The following is a 17832-nucleotide window of genomic DNA, read 5'->3' on the forward strand; positions in this document are numbered from 1 at the left end:
CTCGGTCTCACTTTGTGGCTGTCCCCATCACCTGGAGCGTCCTCCGGCCCGTTCTATCTCCTTTCTGCTTCTCACTGCTGGACCGTCTGTGACCGCGCTCGGACCCCCTACCTTTAGCTGTCACCATGACGCCCACCGTGCCGCTTTTCCTGCTGCTGCTCGGCCTTATCGGCGCTCAGGCCACCTTTGATCAGCGTATGGCCGCCGCTATGGGTAAGAATGACCTTTTAACCCCTAAAGCCTGACTCAAAAACCCAGATGAGTCCAAACACTGGACTCTAATGATGAAAAGATCTGAAGGAATTTGCATGTCATACTTTCTTACACTCAAAACCATAGATAATATAGTTTGAAAAAAAAAGTGTGTCAAAATATAAACCTACAGAATAATTACTTTTAAAAGAAAATAAATTCCGTTATTGCGATTGAAATGAGATTGAATAAAATAAATTATGTCAATATGCTGATTCTGTTGTGGTTGGTTTTTAAATTCAGGGTTTCTTCAGGTTTCACTAATTTTGATTTAAGAGCTTTAGAGAAGCATCGTTATTTATTTAGCCTAAGTAAATTAACCTCATATAATTACGTTCCTCAAATACTTACGCTAGTCAAATTCAACTTTGTTTACCAAAGGTGACATTTTTTCAACTCTGACATGCAATTCTAGTGCTGTTACACATAATCTGCCCAATTTCTTCACCTCGGTATGCAGCTTTGTAACAGGTACACATCGGTTTTTCACCAGCTATCAAAACTCCTAAATTAGAGCCTTGGTAGACATAGACTTTATTATAAATTAGTTGTTGTATTATTAAATATTCAAATCAGTTTCAACACAAGCTGACCTATGGCACTATAGAGAAAAGTTAGAATTTCTAATGAGTAAATATAAAAATTTAGGCAAAAGTATTTGGGATTTAGCTCAAAGATTGAAAATCTGGATGCATTTATTATATTTTTCAGGCCTAAAATTTTGATTATTAAAGGTGTATAAGCAGTTTAAGTTTAAACATCCATATTTTCTGGTGCCATTTGCTCATGCAAATCATCTCTGGTGCTTGGAAGTTGTATAAAATTTGGATAAAGTGTGAACACAGTCTGGCACTTGAAGGTAGAGTGCATCTGTCTATTTTTAGGGAGAAAGCTTGGTAGATTTAAAAGAAAAAAAAAACTGTATAAAAGCTGCAACAGAAGGAAACGTGAAAGTTGAGATTGAAAAATAGAGTGAGTCTGTGTTTAGTTTAGACCCACCCAGTGTTTACTTTTGAGGTCCATTTAGATAGGAAATTGGCAGCAAAAGATTGGATTATTATATAACAGCTCCGAGTTATTTGCCTACATAGATTTGATGCTGGACGACTTTGGGTAAAAAGTGGGACCCACATAAATGTGCATCTTTAGCAGAATTTCTTAATACCCATTTGAGTCAGAGTTAAGACCTACGTAGAGAGTCCAATTGGCTCTTCTGGAATGGGCCATACTTTGTCAGCCCAAATGGACACCATGTACAAAACCCCATTGTGAGCCCAGACCCAATTAGTATGTATCCAAACGGAGCACATGCTGGCTGGAGAAAGCCCCAAAATCTCTCTTGGAAAAAAGATAAGCTGTGTTTAATACAGACAATTATGAATCACCTTTTAGTTTAAACAAAGGAAGGGAAATGTTTTCATTTTTAATAACTAATAGTAGATATCTTGCTGTTTTTCACATTAGACATGATTTATTGAGCTTTTATATGGAATGTGCATGAGTTTTTCTGCCCAGACTTTCCTCTATTTCTGCCTCTGTCTTTCCATCTCTGAAGCTGAGTCGTGTCTTTTTCCACCCCCTTCCTCATATCTACGTTTTGAGCCTCCGTCCCCTCTCCCATCCGTTCTCACTGCCTTCTTTCTCCTCCCACAATCCCCCAGCCCTCTTCGCTTTTTAATCTGACAGCCCTTTATGACGAAAAGCTGTGATTATGTTTTCTTTTTCTTAGAAATGTCACAAATGTAAACATGTAGCACATGAAAAATAATCCTGGTTGCTTCCCTGTGCAGCGTCAGGTCTGTGCAAAACCCGTCCCACAGACCTCGTGTTCATCATAGACAGCAGTCGTAGCGTTCGCCCTTCAGAGTTTGAGCAAGTGAAGGAATTTCTGACAAACGTCATCAACGGGCTGAACGTCGGACCCAACATCACCCGGGTCGGAGTCGTCAACTACGCCAGCCGTGTCAAGAATGAGGTAGAGATCAAGCCCCAACAGCTCGACAAATCTTGCGTAGTGTGGAAGTTGATTATTTATCAAGTATGGAAAAATGGGTATGGAGAAGTGTTTGCGTTTTCTTACTTTGGATGTTTTTAAGTTATTTGGAAGACACAAATCTGATTTTTATTTAGAAGATGGTATTAATATTTTGCTGCATGGGCACATGGGCAAAAATGTCATTTCCTTTTTGGCTCTTGCACTTTTACTATTGTCCAAGTCTGGAAAAGTTAAGGCACATAAAAATTGAGTTTAGAGATTATGAAGTCTAAGCTTACACTGGACCTAAATTGTTGTTTTGGTTTAGCCTTGTGCATAATTTGAAGAAAACACATATTCTCAAATGTTTATGATGTCATAAGAATGTTTACAGAAAAATCTTGATTCTTGAGTCATGGAAATTTCTAAAAGGGAAATGTCGCCCTCAACCCTTGTTGTCATTGCCGATCTGTAGGTGTCTTTGAAGACTCACCATACCAAAACTGCTCTGGTCAAGGCTGTGAGCAAAATCGAGCCTCTTTCCACTGGAACGATGACTGGATTGGCCATCCAGTTCGCCCAGAACGTGGCCTTCAGTGAGGCTGAGGGCGCTCGGGCCAAACCTGATGTCAGCAAGGTCCGAAGTAGATCTCAGAACCTTTACACAACCAGTTCAGTCCATTCTCCAGTCCTGGTGGACAGTTTACACATATTAAACAAACTTGCTTTCACAGGTTGCTATCATCGTGACAGACGGGCGTCCACAGGACAACGTGAAGGACGTGGCTCAGCGTGCGCGTGACGCCGGCATTAAAATTTTCGCCATCGGTGTGGGACGTGTGGACATAACCACCCTGAAGCAGATGGCCAGCGAGCCTCTGGATGACCATGTGGACTATGTAAAGAGCTACAGCGTCATTGAGAAGCTCACCAAGAAGTTTAAGGAGGTCTTTTGTGGTAAGATGAGAGAGCCACCCATGTTTACTGTAAGAGGAGGGAGCAGAAAGGAGAGATTAGTCAAGCACAAGAGAAAGAGAAGTTAGACGGCTATTATTCATGTCTTCATCACAGTGGAGAAGTTTCTGCTGGCCCCTTTGCACAGAGGGTAAGATGTCAGGACTGTCATCTTTTATTCCAATCTATTGCGTCGTCCCTTTTGTCCTCTGTGCCTCCTCACCAAGACTCAAACAATGTATGGAGTGATTTCATCCATTCGCGTCAAACCTCCTTAAAATACCCGCTTCATGAGGACATTAGGGCAGAAACAATCTTTTGGAAGGAGATTTGTTCCTCTCTCAATTCTCTCATAATCGAGGAGCGAGACTGATCCATCTGTAATTACCGATTTATTAGTGACAATCATTAAAACTGAATTAACGACGCCCTTCGGCGGTCTCCGCCTGCGATGGTATTCAGGGCTTTGTGCTGCTCGCTCTGTAGCAGCCCGTCTTATTGCAGACGTTTCTTCCAAGGGCAGAGCTGCATGACGGCACTTTCACTTCAGAATGGAGACAAATGTGTACAACATAAAGAAATTAGCACAACATATATAAAAAGTCATGCTGTGCCAGCCTTTTCCATCTATTTGTTTTCAAGATCCACTGGAGATATGCATAATCCTTCACATATTAAAGGGATGGTTTGTTCTTTTTGAAGAGGAGTTATGTGGTGTACGTACATGAGCAGTTACTGAGTTATCTGTAACAGGCAACAATCTGTCTGGCCTCAAAAATGAATCTCCGTCAAGAGTTAGCTTGTGAGAGATGGAGAGATGTTCAAAGAAAATCACTCATGGGACAAAATAACTCAGTTTTATGAGTCATGGTTTATATTTGGGTACGACATTAAAGTACAAAGTGGCAAAAGAGCAAAGTAATAGTAAATGTCATAGAAAGACAACCGTCAGTGTCTCTCTATGTTTACCACTTTTGAATGAGAGTTTCATCATCACTGTTGGAGCAAACACTCTCCATATTAGTATTTGCAGAAAAACTAAGTCAACTTTCGTGAGCAAGTACATATGATGGCATGTATGCCACACACATTTCACAGTTGAGAGGATCATAAACTAAATAGGGCACTATGAACACTTAAGTCTTAGATGTAACTTAAAGGTTTCTGGTAAGAACTCACCTTGTTTAAAAAAAACAAAAAAACAATTTCCCACCTCTTTGATACTGAGCATTCACCATTTTTTCTAGTGATTGTCCAGCCTGCAGACATTTTATTTGACAAATGCCCTATAACAACATATCTTCTTGAAACCATTGTCTACAGCACCAACTTCACCAATGCTAAGTATAGTTGGCTTTGCTAAGTATGCTGAAACTGTCTAACCAGATTGACAAGGCTATTTTTAGATTTTTTGCAAAGACCATTCATCTTGCAATATTTTTGACTTTCCATAAGAGACCACTCTGGTGTCTCTTGCAGTAAAGACATTGACTACTCATGGACACTCTTCAAAACCTTGCTTAAGAACAAATGCACAAATGACGGCTTTTGAATGACGGCAGATTGCAGTGGATCATTAAAAGGCTTGTTGAAATTCAAACTGACATAGTTTTTGTTTTTTTTACCTCCTAACCCTAATCAACAACCCCTGTGTGTGTGCTTGCATCTTTCCGTATGGTGATGTTTGCACTGTGTCCTGTGCACACACAGACCCAGACCCAGTGTCAGACCTGTGTGCCACTGGGGATCACGACTGTCAGCAGGTATGCATCAGCACTCCAGGATCATACAAGTGTGCCTGCAAAGATGGCTTTACCCTAATGGATGATGGTCGCACTTGCAGTGGTGAGTGTGTGTGTCTGAACGTATTTGTGCCAGATTAATCATAGTGCAATTCGATTCAGATTATCCCCTCGATGTACTTTCTGCTATCAACAGCTTGCGGCAATGCTGCGATAGATGCCGTATTTGTGATTGATGGCTCAAAAAGCGTGCGTCCCGAGAATTTCGAACTGGTCAAGAAGTGGATCAACCAGATCATCGACAAACTGGATGTCTCTGATAAAAATGCTCATGTTGGTCTCGTGCAGTACTCCAGCACTGTCAGAACGGTGAGTTTTAGTTTTTACTCTTGGTGCTGCCACAATAAGCCATTAATTTCCCTCTCATTTCGAGACCCTGCTTTTGTTAACACACAGGAGTTTCCCCTGGGCCGACACAGCAACAAGAAAGACCTGAAAGAGGCTGTGAAGAAGATGGTCTACATGGAGAGGGGAACCATGACAGGCATGGCTATACACCACACAGTTGATAATGTCTTTAACATCGCTCAGGGAGCTCGGCCTGGAGTGCAAAAGGTTGCCATTGTCTTTACCGACGGACGCAGCCAGGACTACATTGGAGATGCAGCTAAAAAGGCAAAGGAACTTGGTAAGATGGAGGGAAAAGAAGTCCACTTAATAAATTAGTGTTGAAAGGTAAATGCCAAAATATGCTAGAATGTGTTTGTGCCTCACAGGTTTGAAGATGTACGCTGTTGGAGTGGGCAATGCATTGGAGAGTGAGCTGAAACAGATTGCCTCTGAGCCAATTGGAGAGCATTATTTCTACACAGCTGACTTCAAGGCAATGAGCCAAATTGCCAAGAAGCTACAAATTAACGTTTGCAATGGTAGTTACCAAAAATGACAAACTGAACAACTACATATATTACAAGAAAAGCAAAGATTAACCCTGTGCTTTAATGCCACAGATGACCCTTGTGAGTGCGACACTCTTGTAAAATTCCAGAAGAAAGTAGAGGATGCCCTACAAGCACTAAACAAAAAATATATCCTTTATGGTGATTGAGAGTGTAACAATCTATGTTGTGTGTTTGGGATCAATTTTAGTAGTAATGCACCAAGAACTTCACTGTTTGTTGAAAAACCCAGAATCTTGTCTTTTTCCCGTAAGTGAATGGACCGAACCAAGTACTATTGTAGTAACATCAATAATCTTTAGTGTGGCAGCTGTTACTGAGGAAAAGAAAATGTAAATGAGCAATTTTTATTATGGAGTGAGATATTTGAAAGCAACTGTAGTGTCATGTTGAAACATGTTTGCTGTACATCCCGGTTGTAAGAGAAAGTACGAGTGCAACACTATCAGTGGATAACAGGAAGGCTGAACATATTACATACAACAAACTTGCAGTTTTATCCTTTTGAAATTTCACTATCTGCTTGGTATTAACCATAGTGGATTTTGTGGCCTTTTGGAAGTCTCCAGGTTTAGGCAAGAGTTTACTGTCTTCAGGTAATACTCATCATAACTGTTGTTCAAAAGAAGCTAGCAGTGCTAACAGTTCTAATCTCTAATGTAAGATGCTAAAAACAGTGTGTGAACTCCATAAACATGTTGTTACTTTGTTTCAAAGTACTAAAACCCTGTTTTACGAAACGTACTCTCTCACTTAATAGTCTGACATCACTCCAACTCCTATTAGTGATTATAATAATGAGTCGGATGTCTGTGTTATTGATTGTCTCTGTTTCTGCCCTTAACAACATCTTACTAGAGACTATGTCGAAGAGGATTGCCTTGCTGGAGAACAAAATTGTTTGAAGACTCCCTTGCAACTCATCTCTTATGGCTCTGCACACTCACCATGTCGCATTCAGTAAAATACTCAAGTATATGAATCCAAACTTGTGCTTGTGCCCTGAACTCTCCAGATTCTTCCATCCAACTCCTGCCAACTCTATCCGATTTTTCTCCAACTCTCCTGGGGCACAAACCTCAAATTACCATGGGGGACAAGCCTTTATATGCGCATGTTCTCTGTAGGCTGCTCTCCAAAGCCGGCCTGTGTGCTAATAAAAGTCTTCCCTCATAGGGAAACAGTGATGGTTAACTAAATGTTTTTTTTTTCTTTCTCACTGCCGGAAACAACCTCTGCCAAGTCAAATGATGCAGCTTCATCACCTTTGGTTTTGTTTTTACTTTTTGCGACCTGTCTCTCTTTTCTTGTCTATTTAAAAGGCGGCTTTATAAGTATACCGGTAAATTAATATAAGATTTATGCCTGACAGGAAGAATACAAAGGTGATGTTTATTTTGCTAAATAAAGGTGATTCAGGAAGTTAACAAGGCTGTGGTCTTTATGGGTCAGAAAAATTTAGCAAGCAAAGCACGAATACACATAGTTCAACGTAGTTTCAGATTATTTTAATGTAAAATGGGTTAAATTAATATTGCTACAGTGTGTGTTTGTAAAATATGTAGAGGGCTCATGAGGACCAAAAACGCTGGATGTCTTTGGGTTACCTGCTGCAGCTTAGCTTAATTGCACTTTAAATTTGGATAATAGTCTTTAAGTGCTAAAGTGCTCCTCCAGGGGCAAAGATCTGTGTGAAAACAACACAGAACACTTAGCTGATTTCCCCTTTTTATGAAAGGACTCACAAAACTCTGACAGTGAAATGCCTTTATGAAAAACTAAATGAAAAGATCAAAGTAGAAATACAGCAGCAAAAACAGTTTATTTTCTTACCATTTAATATTGAAAGACAATTTAAAATCATTCTGGATTGGGGCAAAAATTAGCAAATCGGCTGCATGAATGACTGAAGTAAATACAATTTGACACAAAATAAAATAATATGAAACTATAAAGCAGAAAAGATTGTCACAAGAAGATACCAAACAAGAGAGAAGTCAAAGAACCATAGGTGAGTTTTCATGTAGACAATATGGGTCATTGCCCAGAGCGGCATATCATCCAGGAGTGGGCGGTACTTGGGACCATCTGATATATATAAAAAAGTTCTGTTGTACCTTGGATTAAATTAGATTAAATGCAATTCACATCAGTTCAATTCAGTTAGGCTAAAAATAGTTTAATGATCCCAAAAAGAAGTTAAATGTTGTGACTCATCCGAGTTTCTTCAGAATTGTTGTATAGATGCTGATGGTTGTAGAAGAAACGGCTGACTGAAGACATGCTGTTGTTAAATATTAGTCTCTAAAGAAGATGCGTAGAGTTGTCTGAAATGCTCTTATTTTATGAAGAATCCAACTTATTTGAATAGCGCTATTCATTCATATTGAGAGTAAATATCTGAAACATTTTAATGTAAAAAGAGAAACACTACAAATCAGTAAATTAACTCCAGAATCATGACCTGTCTTCTTTCAGAGGCTACTTCAGTCACTGTGAAACAGACAGCTACTGGAGAGCCTTTCTGTCCACAGCCATCAATCAGCATTTACAAAACCTCTTAGAAGAAAATTGGCTAAAATAATGAGGTACAAAACATTGGTTCCTGAATGTAATTTAAACTGAAGTGAACGCTAGTTTATAAGAGACATGACATAACCAAGTAAAAAAGTAAAATTGCTTACATACACAACGTATATGCCTTTCCTTAAGCTAAAAAATATATCGTTGGATGTTATGTAAAGCTTTGTAGCGTGTCAAACTAAGAAATGAAGTATTTATGAAAGGTTTCACCACAATGAGGTAACAAAACGGGCTCTCCAGCATCTGAACACAAACAGCCAGGAATATCAGAAAGCTCCTTGGCTCCTGCGATTTAATTAAATCATCATACGTTGTATTAAATGTGTACTTCCGTCGCCGCCATGTTTAAAAATAAACGAGTATTCCACTTTTAAAAGCGTCGTTAGCGCCGTCCGCAGCATTGCTAGCTGACGCTACGAGCTAGCTAGTAGCTAGCTTGCTACGCTACGAGCTAGCTAACCGGAAACTACAAATTCAGGCTGCCGGGTATGAAGAAGGACGGGCAGGGGGAGGCTTTGGCTGCTCATTCGTCCCTGTGTGTGTTCATGCGGAGTGAACGAGGATATTGCTCAAGTATTTTGACATTGACCTCAACTAATGTTTGATTCAAAACTCCCTCAGAGTTACCTTTACTTTCGGCTGAGCTAGCTTGAGAACAACAAGTAGCCTCAGCTCAGCTCAGGTGTACCAGAGAGGTACCGGGACATGGCCAGCGGTTCCACACCAAGTTTCACCTTCCAGGCTAACGGAGACGAAACCCCGAGGCAGGTGTCAGGCTCCGGGAGCTCACGTCGTCACGATTCAGAGTCCGAAATCTGCCCGGCCACCAAGAGCTTAGCTCGGCTGTGCAGCAGGGACAAAGATGAGCGGGCTACGGCTCTGGAGAAGCTGAGCCAGGAGATTCTAGTGTGTTTAGAATTGGACCGGGCCGGTTCGGCTCGCCTCAGCAAACAGACGCTTCTTCATCTCCTCCGGCTGTCCAGGACGTGTCCCCTTCAGGAGGTTCGGATGAGGGCCACAGAGCTGCTGAGTGTTGCACAGGTAATGTTGGGGCTGTTCAAAAGCATTTTTTTTTAAAATTTGTGTTTGTGTGTGTGTGCTTCATATTGCAACAACAGAGAACCTGGAGCTCACTGGTGTAGCTATTATGCAAATAAGAGCAGCTTATAAGTTGGGTTCGCACGGATTTTATTTTTAAGAACTCCAGAGTCACAAACTCTGGAGTTCTAGAAACCATAAACCTGGACCTGATAATCACTTATCAGCTGGAAATGGTCCAGATTACCTCCAGACTGCGGGATATTTCATCAGACACTGAAGCGAAGGTGATGCAAGCTCCTGCTGCTGTGAGCACAAACAAGCACGCAGGCAGACACACCCCCAGCCCCAAAGCAGCGCTCTAAAGTGACAAAGTCACACCGGCTTGACGCATTTTTACCATTCTTTTTAAAAAAAAAAAAACCTAACTCATGGTGCTAGAAGCAACAAGGAGCCTCACTTGAAGTAATTATCTCCCGTGTTCAGATGTCGGTGAGTTTTTCTTTGACTTGCTTTCTTTTAAGAACTGCTCTTTATAAAACAGGTGTCCGGTTGGAGCTCGGCTGCTGCTGTCTGATTGTGGTTTTAGATTTCATGCGGGTATTTTTTTTTTATTATTTATTGCTTTACCAAAAGTATGCTTTGTGCTGAAAATGTATGAAAAGAAAAGTTCGTTCAACGGCAAATAAGTGGTATTTGTGGTCGCCTGCTAACAGTTGCACAATGGTTTAACCCAGATCCAAGACTTTCTGGGACTGGGACTGGCGGGACAGATGTTGTCAATAGATAACTAATAATCAGCTGTTTGTGATGTAATTTTACTGAAAGCAAAAGTATATATCGTCCCTTATTTATGGGAATTGGCCGTTTTTATTTTTTTATTTTTTAGGAAAAGGAGAAGAAAGTTGTCATTTTTCTTTCAATAGAATAATTATCAGATTATTTGACAGAAATGTGTTATTCTTTATTTCCAGGAGGAGGGGATTGAAGTACCTCGAGCCTTGGCTTCTGGTCCAAGTGCTTTCATTCCTGCAAAAGAGGTACCCAGCTGCAGACATTTCTGACGCTCTAATCCTTTAAATGTTAAGATTTGGTAGATTGGAACAATTTCTTGGCTCACTATTCACTAAACTACCACTAGAGCTTTATATTAGTTTTTCATCTCTGATTTGTATTGCTGTTACTGAGCACCCATTGCCACCTTTCTGGATTAAGACCAACTGATCACCTCTTCTATACTGGGTTTCCTACTTGATTGGAGTTAAATTCTACAGTATGCCAATCATTGTTGTTGTGTGTTTGCACATTGTTGATGTCTATTGATGCAAATCCAAAGACAGAATACCAGATGTCAAGCACCTTTGTGCAGAACCAGAATAGAATAGAAAATGGAAAACAATATGGACTGATTTTCAACTTTCTTTGAGGTCTGAACTGTTGATTCCATTTTTTTTTTCATTCTAAGGTGTCTTACACTTAAAATCAACACAAGTTTTAAAACCATCAGAACATTGAGGAATTACAAAAATATTCATATTTATGCTTGTCAGATTTGTTCCTAACCCTTATTTTTTTATTCAACTGAAAAAAAGCATCTATAAACCAAAACTTAATTTTGATGCATTTATTGAAAATTAATTTTCAAATCATGTCTCCATGTGTTTGGTCTGGCTTTGATCGTATCCTGTCAGAAAAGCGCTTTATGTTTTAAGTTTTCTGAGTTTTCAATAAATGTCAGAAATTACTTTTCTACCTTTGTTTGCAGTGAACAACTTGTACATTCAATAAACAGCTACATATACTTTCTGATAAAGTGACAATACTTATGGTATTTGTTTTTCCTTTTTAGATTTTCTATCTTTAATGTTCAGACATTTATGTTTTTATGACAGAACGGCTGGGTAAAGAAACGCTCAGAAACAGTTTCTGATGCAACATTGCCGGACGAGCTGCACTAGCCTGTAAAAGATGCAATACTCGAGTTTTGTTGCCAAAGCTCCTGCTAAATGAGACTCATGAAGCTTAGTTTCCGCAACAGAAATTATTGCGTTATTAGCTAGATGTTATTAAAAACATTTAGATGAAATTTTGGATTATCTACTGTAGGAAAAAGTGAAAATTTTCTTGACAAGGTTTGAACTTGAATCTCTTTTGACTTTTCAGATGTTGATAGAAGGGCTAAACCAAGACATCCTTATTGAGTCTTTTCTTTCACTGGGTCGAGTCGATCATCTCACCATGGTCATGGCGCTCCACCCGACTTACCTGAGCTGCTTTTTGAGGACCCAGCATGCTTTGTTTGAACTGGACGGCCCTTTGCCCCGTGACTGGAGACATTACGTTTCCGTCATGGTAAGAAAGTCTCCTTTAATTACTATTGTTATTTAGGAGGAACTGTTGTTATTATTTGTCTGGAAAAACAAATAAATCAGTTATCAGTGAATTATGAGCTCACTCTGTTCAGAAATAATACAACAGACCTGCCACTTAATATGTTGCACTAACTAGCATATTTCCCTAAGGTTACAACTTGATGATTTAAGATTTTTATTTCAATGTTATTTTCCCCTAGCTTTGCTAAAGCTATATGTTGACATTGCTTTTGTTTGTGTAAATACAGAAGTTCATATTTATGCAATCATTTTGTCAAAATGATGCCAAGAAATACAATGAAGGAGAACTTGCACTTAAAATGTAATGTTTCAAAGTATTTGCTTAAAATTATTTCTGTAAAAAGCAAAAGTACATTGACCTCAACGTTACACTACTGTGTAGTTTTCTGACCGAGCTTTGGAGATGTATTTTAATTTACCTGGCTTATTCTCATCCAGTTGTTTTTAGCAAACTTTTTTCCCCCGTTGGTTCCTTGGGAGCATCAATAAATGTTGTTTCCAATTTTAACTATTGAATTATTGTGAAACATTTAACAGCAGTGTTGTTAAACCTAACTTAACTGCAGCAATGCCAACTACAGAGCGCTCCAGGGAAAAAACACATTTGTAGTGTTTTTGAGGGATCTTAAGTTGTCATAACAAGTCACGAACTGGTTTGCCAACTTGCTTTTTCATAATGATGCTGTGACTCGTTTCTCATTTGTGCAACTGCTCCACCTATCACAGATGTTTACTGTTGTTTACAACCACAAAACACCTGATATCATTGTTTGACTTTGATGAGTACCTCAAATATAAGGCCAATGTTTTCAATGGAAATACTGCCGTGTTTATTTTTAGTTTACCTTCCTGGTGTGTTTCAGGCTGCAGCCCGACACCACTGTTCATACATGGTACAGCAGCACAGCAAGGCTTTCCTGGAGGCCGGAGGGGAAGAGAGCTGGCTCAGCGGCATCAGGCATGCGCACGTCAAACTCCGCAGCCTGCATACCCTCAACAAGCTGCTGGCTCACCGACCCTGGCTCATCACACAGCAGCACATCCAGGTCAGACATACTGGCTGCTCGCCCACTCACTTCCTGTCTGAAGTCAACTTTATGTTTTGCCATTTTTTGTTAGTAGTAATAGTTAATCGCAGATTCCTGATTTGTATCCAAACTCACATCCACGGTGAATCACCCGGTGAAATATTCTGGAAACTGCATTCTTGCATTGGATAGCAATAGCTTCTCTGAAATGCTACATTTTTCACAGTCAAATCTTGCCAACGTTTTCATAAAAGAAAAATGTATAGTACTTAAGCCTGCCACAAAGAGCAAATAATCAGTTAATTGCACTATAAATTAAAATAAGTTTGATAATTTTCGTCTTGACAGTTCATTTTTTTTTGTTCAGAGACTTTCATAATCCATTTCATTTGTGGTTTCGGTTTTGTGTGGGTTTTATTTCTGCTTTATTTATTGTTTTTGGAGTGTTTTAATTTTGAATATTGAAAATGTGTTCCAGTTCCAGTGTGGAGTGTTCTGCCCAAAATTTAAGTTTATTGTTCATTGCAAGTTCGCATAGTAACATTACTATGTGATCAATATATTATTTGGAAATGGCCTCAAAACAACAATATCGTTTTTCACAATCATTTCTGGGACAATTTATTGTCAAGGAAAAATTGTTATTGTAACAGGCCTAATAGTGCTTTGTGTGAAAGATTTAACGGGATGCAAATTTCAGAAGACCAAACAAATCATTTTACTGCAGTTGTCACCAATTTTAGGCAGCCATGATGGATTTTCAGGTTGGCTTTGGTGAGAATCATCAGTACGTCTCAATCAAAATTCTCATATAATCTGTCTGGTCTTTTAAAAAAATTTAAAATATGATCCTGTACAACTTTATTAATTGAAAGTATACTAACCTTACCGGTTTTTCATGACAAACTGTGGCCGTCCTCCTTAAAATAGTCTTGAAATCTGTTGGTTTATATCATGAGCATATTATTTAACCGTATCTCTAATTTTTAACCCAACAAAAGTATTGATCAAGCTCTTTCTGACCAATCTTTGCAGGAGTTGGTGTGTGCTGGGGCAGAGCCGCGTTGGTCCCTGGCCGAACTGATCCATGCCGTGATTCTGATGGCACACACTCACTCGCTCTGCTCCTTTGTGTGGGGCTGTGGGTTAAACCCAGAACCGGACCACATTGGGGGCTACGCCTTCCATCCTCTGTCTCCTGGTCACATTCCTCACAGCCCAGCTCCTGAGGATAGCAGGCAGGAGGCGAGTCAGTCACTCCCATCAGCAGTCCGACAGGTTAGCGTTTTTTTTTTTTTTTTTTGTCATTTATGTGTATATAAACACCATAATTTTGATGGTTTGCAGACGGTGGACGGCGCGGTGGAGGTGGAGGTACTGATGAAGAGAATGGTGGAGCTGCAGCAGCAGCAGGAGGAGGAGGAGTGCACACAGGAGGAGATGGTCACTCGGTTTGAAAGGGAGAGGAGCGAGAGTATACCGACAGGTAAAAATATGCCCGTTCACTGCCGGTCACTCCATCGGCCGCTTGGATATTTACTCACTCGACTTCTTTGACTGTGTTTGTTTAGCGGTGGTAAGAGGAGCTCCACCTGAGCTGGTGTTGTGTCTAGTTGAGGAACCTGAGTTCAGATATGAGGACTTTGCCCCAAGAGGAGAACAGTCCCCACCCATCATGAGAGCACAGGTAGTTCACCGTTTTATCTGTTCAAATATTTCCCAAATGTTACATTTTAACTGTTAACACAAAAGTTGTTGAATTATTTCCGAAAGAAAAAGTCGAGTAGGGCTGGACCGATCAATCAAATCAATTGTGATGAATTGATTAATGAGTAATTGTCAACTTGTATAGTAATGCAGACTAAAAGAGGTCAGAATATGTTTCCTCAAAAAACAAATTCTGACCAGTGATTAAGCCAAATTACTTACTTAATTACTTATTTGCATCTCTTATTGAAGTTCCAATACTGTATAAAATGAAGACTAAAGTGGAAAAATGAAAAATCTGCAGAAATGTGCCATTTTTGAATCATGTTAATCATCAGAATAATAGATAGAATAACGGATTACAATAATAATCGTTAATGGTGGGCCTGAAGTCGAGTCTTCACTCGGTAACAGCTTCCTCACTACTGTCAATCACTGATCATGGCCTTTCCAGAGTAAAGTCACTAATTTCAGTTGTTAGCTGATTTGTTTGTGCACCTCATTTGTTCCTACGATGATCTTAAACATCTCAACATCTGATCTGCAGGATTATTCCTGGGAAGATCACGGATTCTCTGTGGTGCAGAGGCTGCTTCCCGACATGGGTCAGTTCCTGGATGAGGAATTTCAGGTACTTTTGCCTTTAATCGCTTAAAAACAACGGGGATAAAAATGACCCAAGAGCAAAAACACACTCCATATGAATCATTTGTAGATTCAAGAGCACACTGCCTTTTTGACTTGATTTCCTTAAGAGATAAAGAACTAAAATCTCAAAGGTCACTTTTTTTTCGTTCATCGCTCAAAGTAACTTTAAGACACCTGAAACAAGACAGTGGGCAGTAGTGTTTGTTTGCTGGGACTCTAACTTCCTCTTTGTCAGGTTTCACTGTTGTAAATGATCAGAAAAAGTCTCTCAATTCTTGTTTCATGGACTTTATTAATTTTCTGTTTCTTGGCAACATCACATGTTTGAAATGAAATGCATACAGCCAAGTAGTTAACCTTTGCAAGGATGCTTTGTTCAGCAGATGATATGAACACTTTTTAAAATATATTTAAAACTGTGATCTGTTTGTGTGTAAAAAGATTTTAAAAAATGTTGACGATGGTGATGCAACTTTGCAGGTTGTGAGCAACTTGACTTATAACAGGATGGCCATGCATGAAGACGTGGACACTTACACTCTGAGGAAAGCTCTGTGGAACTACATCCACTGCCTCTACGGCATACGGTTGGTGTAGCGCTCTCTACTCTCACACCTCCTACACAAAACGTCCACCATATTCCCGCCGTCTTAAGTCTCTTCTGCACCTGCAGGTACGACGATTACGACTACGGCAGTGTCAATGTTTTATTGGAGCGCTCTCTGAAGGTCTTTGTTAAAACCATGGCCTGTCACCCGGAGCAGACCACTGCGCGCATTTACCACGCCTTCTGGAGACACTTCAGACACTCCGAAAAGGTGCGGACTGGTTCAGACACACACCGAACCCAACTTCTGTCATCACAAATCACTTGACATTTCAACTCCTCTCTGGTATCTTCTCAACAAAGAATGAATCACTGGCATTTCAGACTTTTACCGTCGTTTCCGTCTCTTAAATGTCATAAGAAAACGAAGCTTTACAGATAGGGGTTGAAAATATTTCAGCCTTTTACCCAGAGGTAGATGACATGGCATTTTGACTTTTTTTTTTTTCTTTCCCTTTTGTCCTGCAGGTTCACGCCAATCTAATAGTGATGGAAGCTCGTCAACAAGCGGCGCTCCTATACACACTCAGATCTATCACGGCTTACATTAAATGACTTTGTTGCACATGAGCCGCTATGATGGAAAACCTTATTCTCACACACTACAGTGAATGTTTGCAAATTCATATCGTATGTTTCAGTGTTAAATGTTTTCGATGCTGCTTTGCAATGTGGATGTATTTAAAAAAAATGTTACCTGTTTTTTGCACTGAATATGTGAGGATGAAAATCCCCAATGGAGCCTTGAGCGTTCTGATTTATCTTGCACACGTCTGTAAAATCTACATGCTACACTCCTGGTGATGTCAGGTCAGTTTGTTACCGCATTAGTAAATCACTGATTGAAAAAAAGTTTATTTTTGATTTTTAATTAACACTCTACTCAGCAAAAATCATAAAGATTCTAGTTACTGTCTGCAGGTACAACAAGGTTAAGCTGAAACTTGAAATATCTTGTATTTTTATAAGCAATAAAGTTTCTTTGTTAATGGTGAACTGATTTTGCCTTTTTTTCCTCCTCTGTCTTGGTTCCAAAGTCTGGAAAAGTCTGGGCACTTATTTTGTGAAAAATGTAAATTGAACACGGAAATAAGTTATAATATTTTCCATAACTTTAACTTAAAGGATAGAAATCCGATTTTTCTGAAAATGGCTTCCAGAAGATCACATCTTTCATCATTGCTTTGCCACAACGTCTAGACAAGTTTAAACCACACCTGTACTTTTGCTTAGGTGCCAAAACATTGGCAGTTGTTTTTAATATTGGCAAAAAGTAAGTTATCTTTGATCACAAACTGATCTTTAAAGAATCTATTTGGTGAAATCCACTTTTGCTTTCTGAAATATGCCACATTTGATACAAGGGCATTTCAAATATCACCAGGCACCACAGCTCACCTAACAATTCCTTTGGTGTTTGTTTTAAGACCATGAAAATATATACTTTTGGAAACGTGCCTGTGGCTTCCAGAGTTCTGCAGTACCAGCTGAGAAGATGAAAATGATCTGCTGCTTTATTCAGTTATGATTAAACCCTCCCAGATAACATGTTTTAAGATCAGTGGGCTGGGTTTCCATAGTTTAAAGCCACTTCCTTTATGACAAACTGAATTTAAATTTCTAAACTCGAAGACTAGGTTTGAAAAAAAAGAGGATTTTGACATATTTAAGCTGTGACAAACCTGAACAGAAGAGCTCATCTACATTGGTACATGTCGTACCCCTTTTACGCCACAAGGTGGCAGCAAGCTTCCTTACATTAACTTGTTCAGCGGGTGTCTTTTAACCCAAGGCCGCAGTTAATTGTGAACGTGTATCCATGCTGCAGTTACCAGAGGTCAATTTTGCCACAGTTGAAATATGCGTGGAAGCACAAAGGGTCAAGAAACGTACCGCACACTAAGTAGCTACGTAAATGTTTCATGCATGCATGCAGTTTTTGACGC

The 17832-nt window shown here is 39.6% G+C and overlaps 2 protein-coding genes across 3 annotated transcripts; both read left to right on the forward strand.

The window, feature by feature from the left end:
• Positions 1 to 7312, forward strand: matn1 (matrilin 1). The gene is made up of 10 exons (XM_055053921.1): positions 1 to 213; positions 2043 to 2227; positions 2703 to 2864; positions 2962 to 3184; positions 4892 to 5026; positions 5120 to 5292; positions 5380 to 5611; positions 5700 to 5852; positions 5934 to 6011; positions 6738 to 7312. Exons 1-10 carry the CDS (start codon positions 126 to 128, stop codon positions 6785 to 6787), a joined length of 1479 nt encoding a protein of 492 aa, XP_054909896.1. The 5' UTR covers positions 1 to 125; the 3' UTR covers positions 6788 to 7312.
• A 1563-nt stretch (positions 7313 to 8875) lies between these two features.
• sesn2 (sestrin 2) lies at positions 8876 to 16882 on the forward strand. 2 transcript variants are annotated; one of them, XM_055053919.1, is made up of 11 exons: positions 8876 to 9506; positions 10478 to 10543; positions 11667 to 11855; positions 12760 to 12942; positions 13960 to 14202; positions 14272 to 14410; positions 14496 to 14611; positions 15179 to 15262; positions 15760 to 15866; positions 15953 to 16097; positions 16355 to 16882. In XM_055053919.1, the coding sequence occupies exons 1-11, from the start codon at positions 9171 to 9173 to the stop codon at positions 16439 to 16441; spliced, it is 1695 nt and encodes a 564-aa protein (XP_054909894.1). In that variant the 5' UTR covers positions 8876 to 9170; the 3' UTR covers positions 16442 to 16882. The 2 variants fall into 2 exon arrangements, with proteins under 2 accessions (XP_054909894.1, XP_054909895.1); XM_055053920.1 differs by lacking the exon at positions 8876 to 9506 and adding an exon at positions 9596 to 9995.
• The last annotated feature ends 950 nt before the right edge of the window (positions 16883 to 17832 follow it).

This window comes from Poeciliopsis prolifica, unplaced genomic scaffold (assembly GCF_027474105.1).
Source record: "Poeciliopsis prolifica strain line A6 unplaced genomic scaffold, Auburn_PproV2 SCAFFOLD038, whole genome shotgun sequence".
Taxonomy (NCBI): domain Eukaryota; kingdom Metazoa; phylum Chordata; class Actinopteri; order Cyprinodontiformes; family Poeciliidae; genus Poeciliopsis; species Poeciliopsis prolifica.